This window comes from Vespa crabro, chromosome 13 (assembly GCF_910589235.1).
Source record: "Vespa crabro chromosome 13, iyVesCrab1.2, whole genome shotgun sequence".
NCBI lineage: Eukaryota > Metazoa > Arthropoda > Insecta > Hymenoptera > Vespidae > Vespa > Vespa crabro.
The window spans coordinates 2,307,467-2,327,180 of record NC_060967.1 but is presented as its reverse complement, the minus strand read 5'-3'; the positions used below and the strand labels follow the sequence as shown (position 1 = coordinate 2,327,180).

General features: G+C 29.1%; 2 protein-coding genes across 13 annotated transcripts; one reads left to right on the top strand and one right to left on the bottom strand.

The window, feature by feature from the left end:
* Positions 1 to 363: 363 nt before the first annotated feature.
* On the top strand, positions 364 to 8,701 carry LOC124428768 (probable E3 ubiquitin-protein ligase HERC4). 7 transcript variants are annotated; one of them, XM_046973238.1, is made up of 18 exons: positions 364 to 574; positions 1,945 to 2,134; positions 2,257 to 2,367; positions 2,475 to 2,597; positions 2,689 to 2,964; positions 3,067 to 3,218; positions 3,280 to 3,396; positions 3,517 to 3,792; positions 4,018 to 4,145; positions 4,206 to 4,374; positions 4,450 to 4,740; positions 4,805 to 4,990; positions 5,082 to 5,168; positions 5,270 to 5,464; positions 5,558 to 5,868; positions 5,960 to 6,109; positions 6,193 to 6,532; positions 6,620 to 8,701. In XM_046973238.1, exons 1-18 carry the CDS (start codon positions 548 to 550, stop codon positions 6,770 to 6,772), a joined length of 3,282 nt encoding a protein of 1,093 aa, XP_046829194.1. In that variant the 5' UTR covers positions 364 to 547; the 3' UTR covers positions 6,773 to 8,701. The 7 variants fall into 7 exon arrangements, with proteins under 7 accessions (XP_046829194.1, XP_046829198.1, XP_046829195.1 ...); XM_046973242.1 differs by lacking the exon at positions 364 to 574 and adding an exon at positions 599 to 736; XM_046973239.1 differs by lacking the exon at positions 364 to 574 and adding an exon at positions 637 to 805.
* LOC124428776 (alpha-protein kinase 1-like) lies at positions 7,774 to 19,304 on the bottom strand. 6 transcript variants are annotated; one of them, XM_046973268.1, is made up of 9 exons: positions 18,965 to 19,304; positions 17,450 to 17,780; positions 15,683 to 15,803; positions 14,604 to 14,759; positions 13,185 to 13,285; positions 10,653 to 10,732; positions 9,803 to 10,147; positions 9,364 to 9,489; positions 7,774 to 9,085 (listed from the first exon to the last, which is right to left on the bottom strand). In XM_046973268.1, the coding sequence occupies exons 4-9, from the start codon at positions 14,726 to 14,728 to the stop codon at positions 8,807 to 8,809; spliced, it is 1,056 nt and encodes a 351-aa protein (XP_046829224.1). In that variant the 5' UTR covers positions 14,729 to 14,759; positions 15,683 to 15,803; positions 17,450 to 17,780; positions 18,965 to 19,304; the 3' UTR covers positions 7,774 to 8,806. The 6 variants fall into 6 exon arrangements, with proteins under 6 accessions (XP_046829224.1, XP_046829222.1, XP_046829226.1 ...); XM_046973266.1 differs by lacking the exon at positions 15,683 to 15,803 and having other exon boundaries at positions 18,965 to 19,299; XM_046973270.1 differs by lacking the exon at positions 15,683 to 15,803 and having other exon boundaries at positions 9,364 to 9,486; positions 18,965 to 19,289.
* Between the last annotated feature and the right edge of the window lie 410 nt (positions 19,305 to 19,714).

Below are 19,714 nucleotides of genomic sequence, written 5' to 3'. Positions count from 1 at the left end.
TTTTATTTTTTAAGTAATACCTTTTTTTAGATTGTATATAAATTGTATTGTACGAAGAATAAAATTATATTATTAAAGAATATAATATATAAATCATTTACTGTTCTATTTTTTTGAATGTTTACAAATATGGATATATTTATTATTTTACTTAAATATTTTTAATATCGATATAAACATTTTAACCAATGGAAAATATTGCAATAAAATTCGTAAAAATAATAATAACTAGTATTATAATATCAATTAAACGCCATATTAAAATATATATATATATATATATATATATATATATATATACATATATACATATATACATATATATATTTATCTAACTAGTTTTTTAGTAGCTCGGAAATTTATATGCTTTATACGTTATAAATGTACTCTTCTTTTTTAATTGATTATATCGTATAAGTTGATAATAAATTCGAATTCTTTTTATATAGGTTATATTTAATTTTGCTTATCATTATATAGAAAAGGAAATAAAAAATAAAAAAAAATAAAACACAAATGCATTTTTACGCTCCTGATCCTGAGAACTATGACTCTTGAGATTCGAAAAATCAAGGTAACATAAATATTCATTAAATTGATTCAAGTTGATCCAAACAGTAGAAAAGGGGACGCGTGTACCGTGAACTTCGTCTTCTTTTATGTTGGATAGTTATTCTTCGTTTCCACAAAGGGTTCTATTTTGATAGTGCCTGAGAAAAAATATTGAAAAAGAAATGTGAGTAAGATAAGTAATCGTAGAAGTGATAAATAAAAAAAAAAGGGAGCAATGGATCTTTTTCGAATGGTAAATGAAATCATGACAAATTTGCCTTTCCTTTTATCCTTTGACATACACACACACACACACACACATATATATATATATATTCCTTAATCTAAACAAAATTGATTAGTACCGTATGACAATGACAAACATTGATAACTGTGACTAAATTCATTAGTATTATTACTTTCTTAACCTAACTTTCAAGAAAAAAAAAAAAAAAAAAAAAAAAAGAAAGAAAAAAGAAAAAGAAAAAACAAATCTTATATATATTAATTCCATTTGAAAATATTCATAACAATAAGAAAGAATTACTACATTTTCAAGAAAAGATATTAGAATTTGCTAACGTTAAGAAAAGATTGATATTTTCGCCATGTAATCCTTTTAAAATTAATTATTCTGACGTGTTATTGATAATCTCTTACATTTTCTTTTCACTCTTGTGTCAATCTCATTGTCCACGAATGTAACGACAGTATTGGTTAAAAAAAAACGAACGAAAAAAAAGTGTAAAATATATTCTAAAACGTTATTACACAACATATTTTTACAATTTTACTTGTTTAAAAATTTTAATATAGTTTAGACGTAGTAAACATCTTTGTGTCCACGAAAAATATAGACAGTTATTTTTAGAAGAACACATGCTTCTCATAAATCCTACATCTCGCACACAGTATTGATGATTTCAATAAATATGAAAAAAAGACAAAAAAACATGGTTAGTCAATCTGTTTAAATACCTTCTCCAATTCTTTACTTTCATCTTTACTTATCTTTCTCATTGTATCGTCTAAAATATATGGTATGCATTTTATTCATAATTTTTTCTTTTAATCTTATGCTTATTTATGCTACAATATAAAATGCTTTTATATATATATATATATATATATATATATATATATATATAAAATATATATATATATACATATATATGAATTAATTTTGATTAAATATAATCTATTCAATTTAGATATAAAAATTCGCTATTAATTTATTAATTATATGCAATTAGAGAAATGTTTAGTTTCAAATACAATCATATTTATTAAAGTTATTATATTATAAAGTTTGTATATGTTTTAACTATTATCAAACTATATGTTGAAATTATTTAACCTATGCAATTATTAACATACTTATTAAAATTATAGGCAAGTTGGTCAAAGAAACCTCGATTGGGTACTGATTTAGCATTGGGTTGTTCCCTGATTGCATTACACAAAAATATGTTTTGTTGGGGAAGTTCTATTCATGGGGAATTAGGACTAGGTGGTATTGAAGATGAACATATTCTTATTCCTCGTGAAGTGGACTTTCAGAAATCTACAGAAGTTACATACAGTAAGATTTTCATTTGTATTTATTAGAGTATTAGGACTTTGCTGATTTATTATAATGGTTTTACATATAATCATTAAAGAGAATATGTGTTTAATGATGTATATGTTCTTTTTTTTTTTCAGTTGCATGTGGTGAAAGTCATACTGTAGTTATAACGCGAGGTGGAGAATTATATTCTTGTGGAAATAATGACTTTGGGCAATTAGGACATGATAAAGGAAGAAAAAGGTTACGTGAGTATTTTTAATTAATATATTGATTTTATTTAAAATTATTCTCAAATTTCAAAGATAAAATCTAAGACATATAATTAAAACTAATATTAATGTTTTATATGCAGGCTTGATATCAGGATTAGAAGCATTTGTATTTAAAAAGGCAGCATGTGGAGCATGTCACACGGTAGCAGTTAATGAATGGGGACAATTATTTAGCTGGGGATGTAACTCTGAAGGTCAATTAGGTACTGTACCATTGTAAAAATATATTACTTGACATTTAATTATGATAATGAAATATCCCAAAAAAATTCTGACAACTATTATATTTTCCAGGATTAAATATATTAAACCCTACTGAAAATATACCACGTATGATAAAAACATTAGGAACAAATGTAATTGTACAAGTAGCTTGTGGAATAAAACACGTACTTGCGCTTACAAATAATGGAGAAATCTATGCTTGGGGTTCAAATTTTGAAGGGCAATTAGGCTTAGGTTCTGATGTAATTAAGGAGTTAAAACCCAAACTTATTAGCAGCTTAATTTCTTTACCTATTGCATTTATTGCATGTGGTGGTTATCATAGCATAGCTATAACTAAGTCAGGTAATGTTTAATATGATATTTAAAAAATCATTGATATAATATTAAAAAAATATTAATAATTATTTTTTTTTTCTTTTTTTTTTTTTTTTTTTTTTTGTATAGGTGCCGTATTTGGCTGGGGGAAAAATTTATTCGGACAATTAGGACTAAATGATACACAAAGTAGACACCTTCCTTGCCAATTAAGAACTTTGCGAAATGCCAAAGTATGTTATGTGGCATGTGGAGAAGAATTTTCTGTGTTTTTAACAATGGTAAAATGAAATAACTGAAAAGATTATATTTAACTATTATTCTTCATACTTATCTTTATAGGATGGTGGTGTATTTACTTGTGGTGCAGGAATGTATGGTCAATTGGGACATGGAATTAATAGCAATGAGATTTTACCTCGACAAGTTATGGAATTGATGGGCAGTACTGTTACACAAGTACATAAGCACAATAGAATTTTTTTTTTTACATATTAAACATTTTTTTTTAAACAACGTTTTTAAACAACGTTTTAACATATTAAACATTTTATTACATATGATATTTGTCTTTTGCAGGTGTCATGTGGTCGAAGACATACTTTAGCATTCGTACCTTCACATAGAAAAATTTATGCTTGGGGCTTAGGTGGTGCAGGGCAATTAGGCAATCGTGTTACACAAAGTGTTACTACTCCTCAAGTTGTATTAGGACCATGGGTACCTCCTAATGGGTCAGCAATGGTCAAACTCGACACACAGTTGAGTCCCTATATTACACAGTCCCTAGATTGCATCGTTAAACATATATTTAGTGGAGGAGATCATTGTTTTGCCACTGTTATTCCAAGAGAAGTAAATTTATGCATTATAATGATATATATATATATATATATATATATATATATATATATATATATATATTTATATCTATATACATATATATGTATGTATATATGTATGTAATAGTATTATATATGTATATGTGTATGTATGTATATGTATTATTATATTTTATTATTAATGTTAATTTAAAATTTTATTATTAAAATTATATTATATTGTTCAAACGTTATATAGGAAAATATGGAATCAGATGACTGTAGAGTAATAGACTCTACTTCTCAAATACTTAATATATCTGAAGAACAATTGGCAGCTTGTCAAAGAGTACCAAAAGGATCTTCTGTTGATCATGAACTTATGATGTAAGTAAAATTATCTTTTTAATAATTAAAAATATTATAAATACATATTTCATATTTTAGGTATTTAGAAACCGTTTTTAAGAGTCAATCTTGTATAAATGGATCGTTTTTATTTAAAAATGATACTCATTATGGTTGTTCAAGTAAAAACCATGGAGTGGATTTGGATATAGCAATTAAATCCTTTGGAATAATATCAGAATCGTGTAATGATACAATTCAGGAACTCGTATGTATTTTGAAAGATTTATTTATGCATTGAATATTGATTGTCTTTATTAATAATTATATAACATTATTTCAGATTTTTAATAGCATAACAGATAGCCTTATACCATCTTTCTCATCCTCTCCACCAGATATAGAATCATTAAGAGTATATTTAACAGTGCCTTTGTATCATGGTTTTGCAAATCCTTTAAATTGGAATGCTTTACATCAACCATTTTGCAAAGCTGTTATAAGCTTAAAATCAGAAGCTCTTAAAGTAGTAAGCTCATGGTGGAGTAAAGCTCCATCTTATTATTTTGAAAGGCTTGTTCGTACTCACAAAAGTGTTGTTTTACATATTATAAAACAATCCAAACATGACAAGGTAATAATACAAGGTTTATTAAAATTATAAATTAGTATAATAAAATTGCACTTTGTTTTTATAGAATGTGTCGTGGAATGTATTGAGCAAACACGTTTTAGAATTTTTAAGATTATTAAATAAATTGAATCATACTGCTGAAGATGAAATTAGGGTGTCTTATTCGACGTTTCATTTGCCAGAATTAATAGAACATGTAGACATTAAAGCTGATTATTTTAAATGGTTGACGGAAAAAGACAATTATTCGGTATAGTAATTGAAATATGAATTTAGAGATATAAAAATTAACTAGAGTTTATTTATTTTTTCTGTTAAAACTTTTTATTTTTTATTTGCAGAATAACAGAATGTATTTCTGTAATTATCCTTTTCTTTTTGATGCGCAAGCTAAAACCATATTATTGGAAACAGATCAAGCAATACAGGTATTATTTTACTACATAGTTAAATGGTTAATCTTTGATGTTTCCTAAAAAATGTAGCGTTTAATTAACTTTTCTATATATTCATTTTGATTTAATAATAGATGCAATCAGCAATGAACGAAGCTGCAACTCGTGCTATCACACAAATGCTTTTTCATCCATATCCCGCTAATAGCATGGATACTAGACTCCATAATCAATTTGTCACTTTGAATGTTTCACGAGAAAATATTGTACAAGATACTTTACTAGAATTATCTCATTATGATTCCAGCGATTTAAAGAAACCGCTAAGAGTAAGCATTTTATTATATATTTATATATGTTTTATTTTTATCTTTAACTATATTTATATAATATATACGTATGTATTATTTATAAACATAAAGGTAAAATTTCACGGAGAAGAAGCAGAAGATGCAGGAGGAGTTAAAAAAGAATTTTTTATGCTTCTTTTAAAAGAAATACTAGACCCAAAATATGGAATGTTTAGGGAATATGAAGAAACTAGAACTATTTGGTTTAGTCAAGATTCATTTGAAGATGAAGTTATGTATTCCTTAATTGGTTTGCTATGTGGACTTGTTATTTATAATTTTATAATAATTGATTTACCCTTCCCATTGGCTTTATATAAAAAATTATTACATGAACCAGTGGGATTGATCGACATTAAAGAAATGTCTCCAGCAGTTGCTAAGTATGTCCCTAATCTATTACACCTTTATTAAATAAAAGTGAAAAAGTTAATCAAACATTATTAATACGATGAAAATTTTTTTTCATTGCAGAAGTTTACAAAGTATACTTGATTATGAGAATCCAGATTTTGAAGAGATATTCTGTTTAAATTTTGAAATAGTCAGAGATGCTTTCGGTGAGAGAAAAACGTATGAATTAATACCAGATGGTGTCAAAGTTCCTGTTACATTAAAAAATAAGTTAGTCATTATTAAAATTGATTTAAAAAAAAAAAAAAGAAAAAAAAATTATACCATTATATTAAAATATTTTATTTTTCCAGAAAACAATTTGTCGATTTGTATGTAGATTATATTCTCAACAAATCAGTGGAATCCCATTATCAGGCATTCCATACAGGCTTTCACAAAGTATGTGGCGGAAGAGTATTAGAACTTTTCCATAGTCATGAATTAATGGCAGTGGTTGTTGGAAATGAAAATTATGATTGGGAAGAGTTACAAAGAAATGCAACGTATAAGGAAGGATATTTGGCGAATGATCCTACCATTATTTTATTTTGGCAAGTATTTCATGAGTTATCTTTGGAAGAAAAAAAGAAATTTTTACTTTTCCTAACTGGAAGTGACAGAATACCTATACAGGGTATGAAAGCAATTAAGGTAAATTATTTCAATTATTATCTTTCTCTTTTTTAAGGGAAATTTTATATTATTAATTATATTTAATATTTCATATTTATATCGCAGATAATAATACAACCGATGAGTGACGAACGTATGTTGCCCGTTGCACATACATGCTTTAATGTGCTTGATCTCCCACGTTACCAAACTCGCGAAAGATTACGCTATAAATTATTACAAGCTATTCAACAAACTCAAGGCTTTTCACTGGTGTGAACACATAAAAGATTATTTTTGTATTGTAATATATTATTATATTTTTTGCAAATTCTATTACAAATTTTTTTTCTTTTTTTTTTTTATTTTTTCTTTATTTTTTTTTTTTTTTCTTTTTTTGTAAAATAGAAAATCACTATGACGATGTAATTCTTCATTGATGTAAGTGCATGTTCAATTGACAATTGTCGTCATTTGTTCATGCATCTAATTAAAACAGATAGTTTAATTGCGTCTTGTTACATACTTGTTTTATGATTCATACTATATATCCATTGAAATATTTCAATAATATATCACGATATTTGAAAGATTTCAATTCAATATTTGGTATTATCTAGTCATATTATAATAACAATTTATCTCTTATCATTCGCTTTACAAAACTAAGATATATTCAAATTAATATTCCAATAATAATTAATAAACCAAACAGAGAAAGGATAAACATATATTAGAGAAAGAAATGTTTAAAATTTGTTCATTTAATAGAATTATTATAAATTGCATAGGAGAAAAGTTATAACTCAGGGAGTATTTATTATTATAATGAAAGAACAATTTTTTATATGTCATGTTTTAGAATGCTTCATGACATTTAGTCATGATTTATAAAAGGATTTTAAAGATATGTATTATAATAGAAGAAAAGAATTTTGCTAAAAAGATTACGCTTTTAACTAGAGAACATATTTTATATTTTTAACGAATTTGAAAAAAAAAAAGTTTTATTTCATGAAAACACATATTACATACACACATACACACACAACCAAATAGAGAAACTTGAATGAAATGTGTGTATACACTGTCTGTTTGAAAAAGTCGTATTTATTCATTTATAGTAAATTTAAGGGTTACTGAATTATCTCTGTTATTGAGAAAAAGAAACGTTTGTGATTTAATTTTTTTTATCGCGCTACGTAATAATAATAAAGATCCAATTTTATCTGAGACTCGTGTGAAGACACATATGTGCGTGTTAAAAAAAAAGGGTGAAATTTGTAAAGATCATTTTATTTATCTCTCCACAACAATAAATTACATAATTACAAACGTATCGTTAGTTATTCATAGACACGTTAGTGCCAAATTTTATTATAAAAAGAGATACGTTTTATAGAAAAAAAAAGAAAAAAAGAAAAAAAAAAAAGAAAAAGAAAAAAAATAAAAAAGAAAAAAAAACTACTATGCGACATCAAATTATGCTTTAGTGCGTTAATGTGTTTTCTTCGATTCCATAATATAATTAATTATATAACATTCGAATATCTCGTTCGTCTATTGATATTATTCTATATATTAATTCGATATCGTTTGATCGTTTAAATATTCTTTGTTTATTTCTAGCATTATTCGGGCATTCAATTTTCGCATATCATTTTGCTATGAACTTTTTCATTTAAAAACGTATATATATATATGTCATGATCTCTAAAAGTGTCAACACGAAAGAAAAAGAAACGTAGAAAGCATACTTGTGCATAAATTTGTTTCATAATTTTTTTTTCTTATCAAAATGTTTATGCGACTAAAGAAAAAAAAAAAAAAAAGAAAAAAGAAAGGAAAGAAAAAAAGAAAGATAGAATGATGTAAAATTATGATAATTTACGGGTCGGTCAGTCTCTGTAAATAGATACATACATACATATATACATATACATATATATATATATATATATATATATATATGTATATGTATATATATATGTATATGTATATATATATTCTCGACACAGGAAATCTGTACAACGAGCTTGCCAAGACCTATCTATATGAAAAGAGATGAGTAATATATTAAAATTATGTTAAATAAAATAATTCATCAATAAAGAGTCAGTCATATCATTTCTCTCGATGAATCTAATTTTGAAAAGAAAAAAAGAAAAAAAAAAAAAAGAACCTGAGAAACGTGAAACTTCATTTCAAGTAATTCGTCGATTGGCATTATCAGAATTTGCGCAGATATCCTAAAAAAAATCTATATAATATTAAGGCGAAAATATAATGCGAATATATTATAGAATGCCTCTGCTAATGTTGATAAGATGGAGTAAAGTATTGAGTTCCTGGTGGAGCTCTGTAACCTGGATAGCTATTGTTAAGAGCATGTTGAGCAAAAAATCCGCTGTAATCCTTGTTAACTCGGCGTGGCCTGAATGCAGGTCCTTTAGCCAATTCCATCCTGGCTCTATTCTCAGCTTCCGTTTGTGCTTTTACGGAAGGTGGTGGCCATTTGAGATCTCCTCTCATGTTACCACTGATTGGAGCTTTCGTTGCAGCAGGTTGTGCTTGGTACACCGGTGCTGGTGCCTACAAAATTAATATGTACACACACATACATACACACACACACACACATATATATATATTTCTATATTTTTTTTATACATTTCATTCTAATATATACGATAGAAAGTTCTGAACAATTGTTCCTCTCCTAAACATGATTTCATTATTAAGTAGTATGTACCTATATAAATGTATATAAAATAAATAAATAAATAAATAAATAATATCACTAGAGATTACATATATACACATACGTATATACCTCTAAATATTACTCTAAATGAAATCTGTATATCAACCTGTGAGATCGGAGGCTCCGGTCTAAGAACAATAGTAGACGGTGGTGCTTCGTAAGATGCAGGACCGTAAGATTGATACGGTTGATTCTGTTGTCTCGTTCGCTCGTTATGCTCTTGAGAGTGCTGCTGAAACATAAAAATATACATCAAGAGATTACCATTAAATTACAACAAGTTTCGTCTTGTATTTCAGATTGCTTCGTTCAACTGCATTTCAGCCATTGATTATCCTTGATGGCCGTTGGAGGTTGAAATGAAAGAAGACAAATTGGAAAGCAAATGAAGATCATCTTCAGCTCCCTTAAATTTCCAAAGCACGGACGTGTTAAATAACATATGTCTCTTCTTCAAATCTTTGAATCCTTATTCTTTAAAAAGTTAATAAGTTAAAAATAATTCAAGAGACGCAAGATCAACGTCCGTACCTTGAATCACTTACCTTCCATGTAGTCTGAGCTTGCTGTTGCTGTTGTTGTTGTTGTTGTTGTTGTTGTTGTTGTTGTTGTTGTTGTGGTTGTGGTTGATTAGACCAAGTTTGAAGAGGATGTTGTTGTAGTATAGGTGAAGTAGCAGGTGGTGTAACAGGTGCCCAACCTTTAGGTGCAAATGGTTGTTGAAAATGCGATGGTTGTCGTAGAAGTGTTCCACTTGGACTGATCGATGGCGACGGAGATGATGGAAGGACACTCTGAGTCGATGAACGAGCTATCGTTGACGGTGGTTGGGGTGATGGACCTGATGAAGGACTGCTCTGGTACGAGGGAACCTCACCGATACCACGGGTCTTTTTAAGGGAAAATAAACATATGGTCGTTTGCTACTAAACGTGCACATTCGACTGTCCTCCGACAATTCAATTTCTTTGAAACGTGACACGATTTTTAATCATTTTTTAACAATTGAACGTGCAATATTCTAACTCGACAATTTAATCCAATACATGATACATATATATTAACAGGTTTCACAACATCACAATACATATATATATATATATATATATATATATATATATATATATATATATATATACATATATATGTATATATAACGTGCACGGAAATTCACGGTGTTTAATTTACATGACAAGAAAAAAAAAAGAAAAAAAGAAAAAGGACATAATTGGAATGGAACATACAAGGGAACACAATTATGCTAAAAGGCTGCCATTATAAGTTCCGTACATACCAAATGACTGGACTATACTATGAAAGACATTGAGCATCATGTAACATCATCAACGAATATCTTATTAAACATATCATTATCATGTTAATTGTGGTATTTACCTTCGCTTGTACAGGTCCTTGTTCAACGAAGTCAAGATCTTGATCTTCAGGAGGTGGTGGCCAAGCAACACGTTTCAAATCTGAAACAAAATAAAGTTATATGTTAAAAAATTAATAAAATATATATGTATGTATATATATATATATATATATATATATATAAATATATATATATGATACTTAATTTATAATCCTTTACAATTTTCTAATAAATTCTAAATCATTACGAAAGAGATTATATGATTAAACTATCAACGAACATCTTCATCGTATTAATGTACTTGGCCGTAGTTGCTGGACGTAGCGATCGTTTCGTAGGATAGGATATTGCAAAAGATTAATAGATAAATAAAAAGAAATATAAAAATAAAAAAAAAAAAAAAAGAAAAAAATAATAATAGTAAAAAAAAAGAAATCGATTGCGTCAACATCGTGGGATTAATATTCATTATGTTGATTCCTGTTGCTCTAGCCAAGTTTATATTTATGCGATTATTATCTTTAAATTTTCATGATTCCTATGTGACCTCGTTGTATTCTTAGTTTCTTCAAAACTCGAAGGCCGAATACATGTATTTTGGAACGATGAAATTTTCTTAAAAAATTTCGCTTGAGTCAAAACTTAATGAGTCAAAAAGAAAATATATATATATATATTGAAAATTGAAATAGAAAAAGAGATCATCTCATGTTCAAAAATGTAACATTAACTAAAGCGCATGCACGATGTTTTCAATTACAAACTTACTATTATATTATTATTATTTTTGTGATTATATGTACACTAGAAAATATCTTCCAAAAAAAAAAATAAAAATCATGGAAAATATAATTTCAATTCACTGAGCACAAAATTGTTGTCACTATTGTCACAGGTCACACAAACATATTCTTCCAAATTTGATTCGACCATACGAATATCATCTCGTCAATCCAAACGATATGAAACATTGAAAATACAATAATTATTATTATTATTATTATTATTATTATTATTATTATTATTATTATTATTATTATTATTATTATTGTTATTATTATAGATTTATTTACGATGTGATATTAATCACAACGTACCCTGTATCTTTCGCACACAACTTTTGGAATACTCAGATGTATTAGGTCGACGGACACGACTTTGCCAAAACAAAAACTGGCCAACTACTAACGCTAAACGAACATTTCTTCTACCTTTCATGATTGCCGCAATGACCTGGCCACCGATTTTAGAGTTTCCTTGGTTATTGGCCAAAGAGTGGGGGGTACTAGGCAACTAGCTACTGATTATGCGCCTATTTCGATTGGTTGATTTTCAAAATTTTCACATTATCGATAATTTACCACCTTTCCAACTTTCTTTCCCCTGATGCTTGTCTATGCTATTTTGCTAACATACATTTTTTTTTTTTTTTTTTTTAGGAATCCTCCCACAATTTTGTCGTAATATTAATATTATATGTATAATATCTTTAGATCACAATTATTCGTGCAGAAATAATTATTAATAATGGAATGGCAATTAATTTTTGTGATTACCTGCAATTAGAAAAAATTACATTCGCTTCTAATATTATTAATGGCAGAAGCCTTTTTGATAATAGATCACAATGATCTTTTGAAGTTAGAAGAGCATCGCAAAAGCTCGTGTCTTTGGATTGTGTTAGGAGCCTCTTGATCAAAATTAGTGGGTACTAAAATCCTCCGTGTACTTTTTTTCTCGTGGAATTGGTAGATCGGTATATTCCTTGCGTGTCAGTGATCTTGTTAGTCTCCTGCGACGATCAGTATAAGTTCCGTTTCTTGCGATCTGGGCAAAAGCAGCAAGCGTAAGTAAAACATAAAATTAGCTCGCTATAATTTAAGCATATAGTGATATAAACATAAATTATTAAGTTAGGTGAGAATAAATTTCAATAGTACGTGTATGTATGTAAAAAAAGAAAGAAAGAAAAAAATTCTAGTCTGAATGATAACACATTTACAGATAATTAAATGCTGTTTGAATAATTAAATAAAATATAAATGATTAATTCGAAAATTCTGCGATCATTAGAACATCTTTGTAATTATCGATATATATATAGTTATACTTTGTCATGCACTCGACACATGCAAGGTCAAAGTTTCATCTCTTAAAATTTGTCCTTAGGTATTAGAATGACCCTATATTAAAAAGTTTTTATGTCTTAGACATATCTATCTGCTAATTTGGCAAAATGAATCTTGGTATAGTTGCCAGACACGTGGTATATAGCGGAATATCAAGTATAAAGCGAATGAATCAAAGATGCATCGCAGACATTATAGAATGGTGTGTCTCGGAGATGTTAATAACACCGCATTAAATTAGCACATAAGGACATTTGCCTACTATTAATTATATATATATATATATATATATATATATATATATATATATATATATATATATATCACAACGATATGTGCCATTAAGTTTAAACGATATGCTATATAGTTTTACTCAGCAGGACGAACGAAATAATGATAGATGCAAGAATTAATGAAACTCACTTGGTTGACCACCTCGTTGTCTTGCTTCCTCCTCTTCGAGCATACGTAGAACAGCGCTGTTTTGTAAATTTGCCGGCTTGGCCAGTTGATTGAAGTCGATCCTAAAAAAAGAAAAAGAAAAAAAGAAAAAAAAAAAAACAAAGCTCCTGTAAAAATCTACTATTTTGTTGATACAATAAAATGACGACTATTACGGGAAAAATGAACTACTACTTAACAGATACTAATTATAGCAAATATAATTGATTATATGAAATATTAATAAAACCTGACAATAGACTTTTGATGATATTAAAATTAATAAAACGGGTTAATGATCTGACAAGTTAACGATATAATAAAATTTAATCAAAATGATGAATAATAAATTGTTCCAAAGAAAATGATGAATTTAAATAATAAGAAAACGAAAGTAATCGAACCTTCTTTGAGCGATCATATTTAAGAAAGAAACGAAGTAAACGCGATTGAAGAAAAAAAGGGGTGTATCGGAAAAATCACGAGAGACTGCGGTCAACCGTATAGCCAGGGGCCATCAAACGCGAAACTAAGTCAAGTACGATGTTCGCGGGCTTTGCGCAACGACTAGCCTCCGAGTCCGCGTTTATTTCTAACCGGTGTGATTCGGCCCTCTGAAAATAACGGGGGGCTCTCGCCAATGACGACGTCGAAGACGACGACGACGAAGACGAAGACGAAGACGGCGGTAGCAGCGGCGGCAGCAGCGGCAACAGCAATCTCCTGTTTTCTTGGATGATTCATCTCGACTCGTATAAGACACTTATGTGAGACACTACCTTCTAAATCGACGTCACTCGTCGATACTTTATTGCCGAGGTTAGAAAGACGTATGTGTGTGTATATATATATATACATATATATATAGATATACGTAAAACTGACGTAAGGTGGTTGACGTACGTTTATCAATCGGTCAATCAACTTAATCTTTTTTCTTTCTTTCTTTCTTTTTTTATTTTTATTTTATTATTATTTTTTTTTCTTTTTATCTACCACCATTCAAATCCTTATCATATCAAAAAAATTAGAACGACAGTTATAATATAGAATCACTCGAATAGTGAAGTGCTGAGATAAGGTCATAAGAAGACTTAGAATTTTTTAAGAACTTCTTAGATGATATAAGGATTTAGATACTCGCTTCTCTGAGAACAATTAAGAAAAAAAAAAAAAAATTAATCTGATTCAAGTTAGAGTACAAAGGGAAACTTATCAAGTGAAACTTATCATTAACGTGATTGAGAGAAAAGGAACGATTAAGTTATTCTTGGGATGAAAATTCTTTCTCTCTCTCTCTCTCTCTCTCTCTCTCTCTCTCTCTCTCTCTCTCTCTCTCTCTCTCTCTCTGCATTCTTCCGTAGGTCGTGTGCGTGATATTTTAAGTACGAATGTCATTACCCGACTGCTCCATTAGCCAGAACCTGAGTTTGCCTCTCCAAAGTCTCCTGTATAGCTTGCGGTGAATACAAGTTGATAGGAGAGTTGAATTGCTTGTTCACGTATTTCACTTTCTGCCCAGACATATTTTTCTTATCTTTTTCCACTTTCTTCTGACTACAAAAAGAGAGAGGGAGAGAGAGAAAAAAAACATTCATATTAATATCTTCAAAAAAAAGAAAATGTATAATTCTTAAGATAAATTCGTTCATCTTGTTCTACTTTCGATGTTGACTCGTCTTCCTCTTATATTTTATATTTAAAACCCACCACCGATAAAAATCAGTAACTCTTACCTCTGAAAATATAAAACGGTCGAGATGATTCAACTATTTCACTTAACACGATTACTAATCGTCAGGCACAAGTGATACAGAAACGACACCGAAAATTCTACTGGCGAATCATCTACGTGTGATCATTATTTCAAGATTGTCTGCCACAATGTTTAGACATTTGATCGCAAATGCAACGATCGCATATATTGCAAAGTGTTCCCATGTTCCCAAAGTTCGTGCCAAGAAATTTACGTAGAACGAGAAAGATAGAGAAAGAGGGGGGGAGTGATGTCGAAAAAGCAAGAAAGAACGTACATATATGATCGTAACTTCGGTTCAGTATATTGAAAACGATATCTGAATGGTTCTTATATCCAGTTAGAAATATTTCCTAAGAGTTCACTGACATTGTCTTTTAACTTTGAAAATAGGAGTAAGCTGTTCATCATTTAAGTTACAACGAGTATTCTCAGATGTCAAAAATGACATTGACGAGAGAAAGAACGTTTAGACGATCTTCGTCAAATTTACCCAAACTTTTCAATAAACATTATATTTCATAGTATATATTCTAATCATGAATGAATGAAACTAAATGACAAAAGTGAAACTAGTTTCATGGAGTAAAATCCTTTAAAGAGCTAACGTATACATTCGTGTAATTCAGATTAAGCTTAGAAAGAAGAAGAAGAAGAAGAAAAAGAAGAAAAATCAAAAACTCTAGAGATGAAGGAATTTATTCAGAAAGTTAAAATTTCTTACTGAAGTATCTTGATGCCGGGGGTAGCCACCGTTGGCCTACCATAGTTATTTTTGCTACGAAATTCCTCCGAATATATCTACATCGTCCGCAAAATCTCGTACACGTCTCTCCCTCTTTTCCCTGTTAAACGAAGATACATCAGTTTTGGTGGATATCATATGTATAGGATCGTGTTGCGTTACGATATAATCAGAAATGTTTTACGAAGGCGAACGTGTAACACATCGAAGGTGAAATAGCGATCAAGCCAAAAATCTTTCGAAAGATCGAAGACAATTAGTATGAGCATTAGGAACACTCGGCGACAACTGCTAACGTGAAATTTCGATATCCGTTTCCTTTACATAACTCATTTCTATTTCCACCAGCTTCCACTTGGTATTTGGGCGAGCTCTTTGGATTGAAGCAGAGAGCTCTTCTTTGAAATCTGATTCCTCACACCGGAAAATTCGTGCCAGACGAGGAGAAAGAAGAAGAAAAAAGAAAAAAGAAAAACGAAAAAAAAGGAAGAAAAAGAAAAACGAAAAAAAAGGAAGAAAAAGAAAAACGAAAAAAAAGGAAGAAAAAGAAAAACGAAAAAAAAGGAAGAAAAAGAAAAAGGGAAAAGAAAAAATAAAAAAGAAAAACGAAAAAAAAGGAAGAAAAAGAAAAGGGGAAAAGAAAAAAGAAAAGAAACGAAAACTTTCACATGTGAAAATTACCAATGATAAGTTTCTCAGAAGTTTTTCAAAGAGATCCTATTTTCTTTTCTTTCTTTTCGTTCTCTAAAATTTTCTTAACGCGCATCTACTATTTTTTCTTAATGCGCCACCTTGATTCTTGTATTTTCTCTCATATTTTCCTTTGTGCAATCCACACTGATCGGATGCCAAATATTCGACATCGAGATATCCAAGATCCGAGATTGTTTACACGCTCTTCTTCTTCGTACCGATATTATAGATCGACCGAACTATTTTGGTGTGTCTGCATTACGATACAAGATACATATATGCGATATTCCAATATAGTTAAGAAGCTACTAATATTACCAAGAAAAATCGATGATTGCAACGTAATGAAAGTAATAAGGGAAAAAAAAAATAATTATGTATATATATATATAATTATTTTTTTTTTATATAATTATTAAAAAAAAAAAAAAAAAAAAAAAGAAAGAAAAAAAAAGTAAACAAATTCTAAAATATGATTGAAGAATTCCTTAAGGAAAGAATACAATGCGGAAGAGACTTTTCCTCTCAACTTTCTCTTCTTCCTCGAACACTCCATTGCTTTTCCACGGATCTCCGCTTCTCCTTTATCTTCAAAGATTATATACAAGACCAAAGTATAAAAGAGATACAAAAATAACATGAGTAAAATTAGAAATCTAAGAATGACTATAATATATCAAGATTATACCAAGATATATCTCGTCGTATAATAAAATGATAAATATAAACGTTAAACATTTATTTTTATATAAATATATAAATTTTTTTCTTTTTTTTTTTTTTTTTTTTTTTTTTTTTTTTTTTTTTTTTTTATTGTCTCTGAAAAAATATAATAATGCACGATGTCGTACGGACAAGTTGAAAAGAAAAAAAGAGAATAAAAGAAAAAAAAAAGAAAAGAAAAAAAAGAAGAAGAAGAAGAAGACGATCAACCGCAAGAGAATTATATTTCCGTTTCCGGTATAAACAAAAGTGGAAACGGCGTTGAGTAAAATGGAAACGTAAAGAGAGAAAGAAAGAGAGCTTTCATTTCGTGGAAGCTTTTAAACCTACCTTCGTGTTGAAAAGGTGAAACACGCGTTCTTCGTCTATCGAAACACACTGGACTCGTAAAAGCAAAAGCATGCGAGAGTACCAGCGGAGTGATGACTATCTCTCCCTCTTCCTCTTTCTCTCTCTTTCTCATTCTCATATCCACAGGACGAAGTTATTTTCGAATCCCCTCGCACCTCCATCCATCGTTTCCAAACACTTTCCTGGCAAACGCAAGAAAGTCATTTGCGTTTTCTAGAAGCTTTTCTCACGTTAAGCTTCCCGCTCATTTTTCATTTTACCTCCCGCCAAAATGGCGCTATTATGGCGGGTTCTTTTACTACTGGATAACCTGGAAATACGATTACTCTTTTACGAACATAAAGATTTATGTGATATTCTCTAAATCAATCGTTTCCTTCGATATACATATGTATCAAGAATTAGAAAATAAACGTAATATAATTTATATGCGAATACGGCTACAGCTTACTTTTAAAACAAAATAAACTAAAGTCATTTATATTCTTACGTTCATCCGATAACAGATCTCTTCAAAATTATTTATTTTACCTGAAGGAAAATACTATTGTAAAATGAGTAATTATAATATAACTTTACGACAAATCTACATATTCCTAAAATAAAATCCTTATATATAATTATTAAAATGAAAAATATTCTCTCTTTTTAAACCGAAATACATTTGATATGCGAGGTATATGCTATTACTTTTTCTAGTAACGAACAAGATGGATGCTGTGTCCACCTAGCGTTGAATAAGAAAACTATATAGAGTATCTAAAAATATTGGCGCGTTATTCGATTTCTAATTTCCATCGTCAGATGGCGATATTATTTGTTGTCTACGTTTACAAAATTATCTTGAAAGCTGACAAAGCATATTCAATTATCTTTTCTACATTTTTATCATAACTAAAAAAAAAAGAAAAAAAAAAATTCTCGCTTAATAATTTCTTTTTAAAATATACTTATTTTTTTTCTATCTTTGTTCTGTTATAATAATGATCGTTTAAAAGAAAAATTAAACTTGTCGATTATTGCATTATATCCTACATACTGTCGGTAATGTAATACACTAATAATATAGACTCAAACATACAGGAACGTAACAAAATATTGACATGAAAGAGATCCTAATAGTAAATCAATAATTAACATCTTACTGTATTATATAAAGGTTTAAATATATACATATATATATATATATATATCCATGAATGATATATATATATATATATATATATATATATATATATATATATGTAACTCGTCTAGACTCTGTATATATAAGAAACTTGTTGCAAGTTAGGTTAAGTTCTAAGAAAAATGTCGATACTTCATTTTATGCGAGTTTGCCTTTGCGAATAATCGATCCTATAGAAATTATATTAATATTTCGATGCAAGTATTATTTTCTTTACGATATATACGCATACATTTATATAATAAGTCTTAATTGTCTTGTAAATTCGAAAAATAAATTGTGGTATTTATAAAAGAAATTATTCTTACCGAAAGAGTAACGAACGTGAACACCGATTTCCTACGTCATCATATTCCAAAAGTCGTACTTTCGATAATCGAACGGCGCCTGATATCACGTTGTACCATATAACTGCGAATTACGGCTATATCGACGATCAGGACACGAATACGCTGACACAGCTTCGTTCATTTACGAACCCGTCGATATTATTCCATATCGTAGAAATGCGCTCTTCTATGCGCTTATCCCATAATCGTTTAGTTCCTAACGAAATATTGAAAAATCTTCCTCGAAAGTATATATACTCCTTTCTCTGTTCAACTTTTGTACGTATTTTCTGTTTCTTCAATTTTTTTTTCTTAATTCCTTTTCTATTCCTAATCTAAGAAATAAGGAGGAGTCGAGTTGGATCTTGTCAAGGAAGTATGGGCTATACACTGACCGTTGAAAATTCTTTCACGACTATGAAAGAATAAGAAAAAAAGAAAAAAAAAAAAAAAGAAAAAAGAAATAAAGAAAATAAAAAAGAAAAGAGAGAGAGTAAGAGAAAAGGTAGTAATACGTTTCCCGCCGTTGAGAAGAACGTAAGGGATCAATAAAAGCTACCGCCCTTACCGACTCGCGATTCAGCTTCGCTCTCAAAATGGATTCCTACGTCTGACTCTCCCTCTCTTTTCGACCAGTTAACACGTCTATTCATTTCTTCGTCATACTTTTAAAAACGACAATATACCATCCTTTTCTAATGTAGTTATAGAAATGGCGACAGTGTCGGA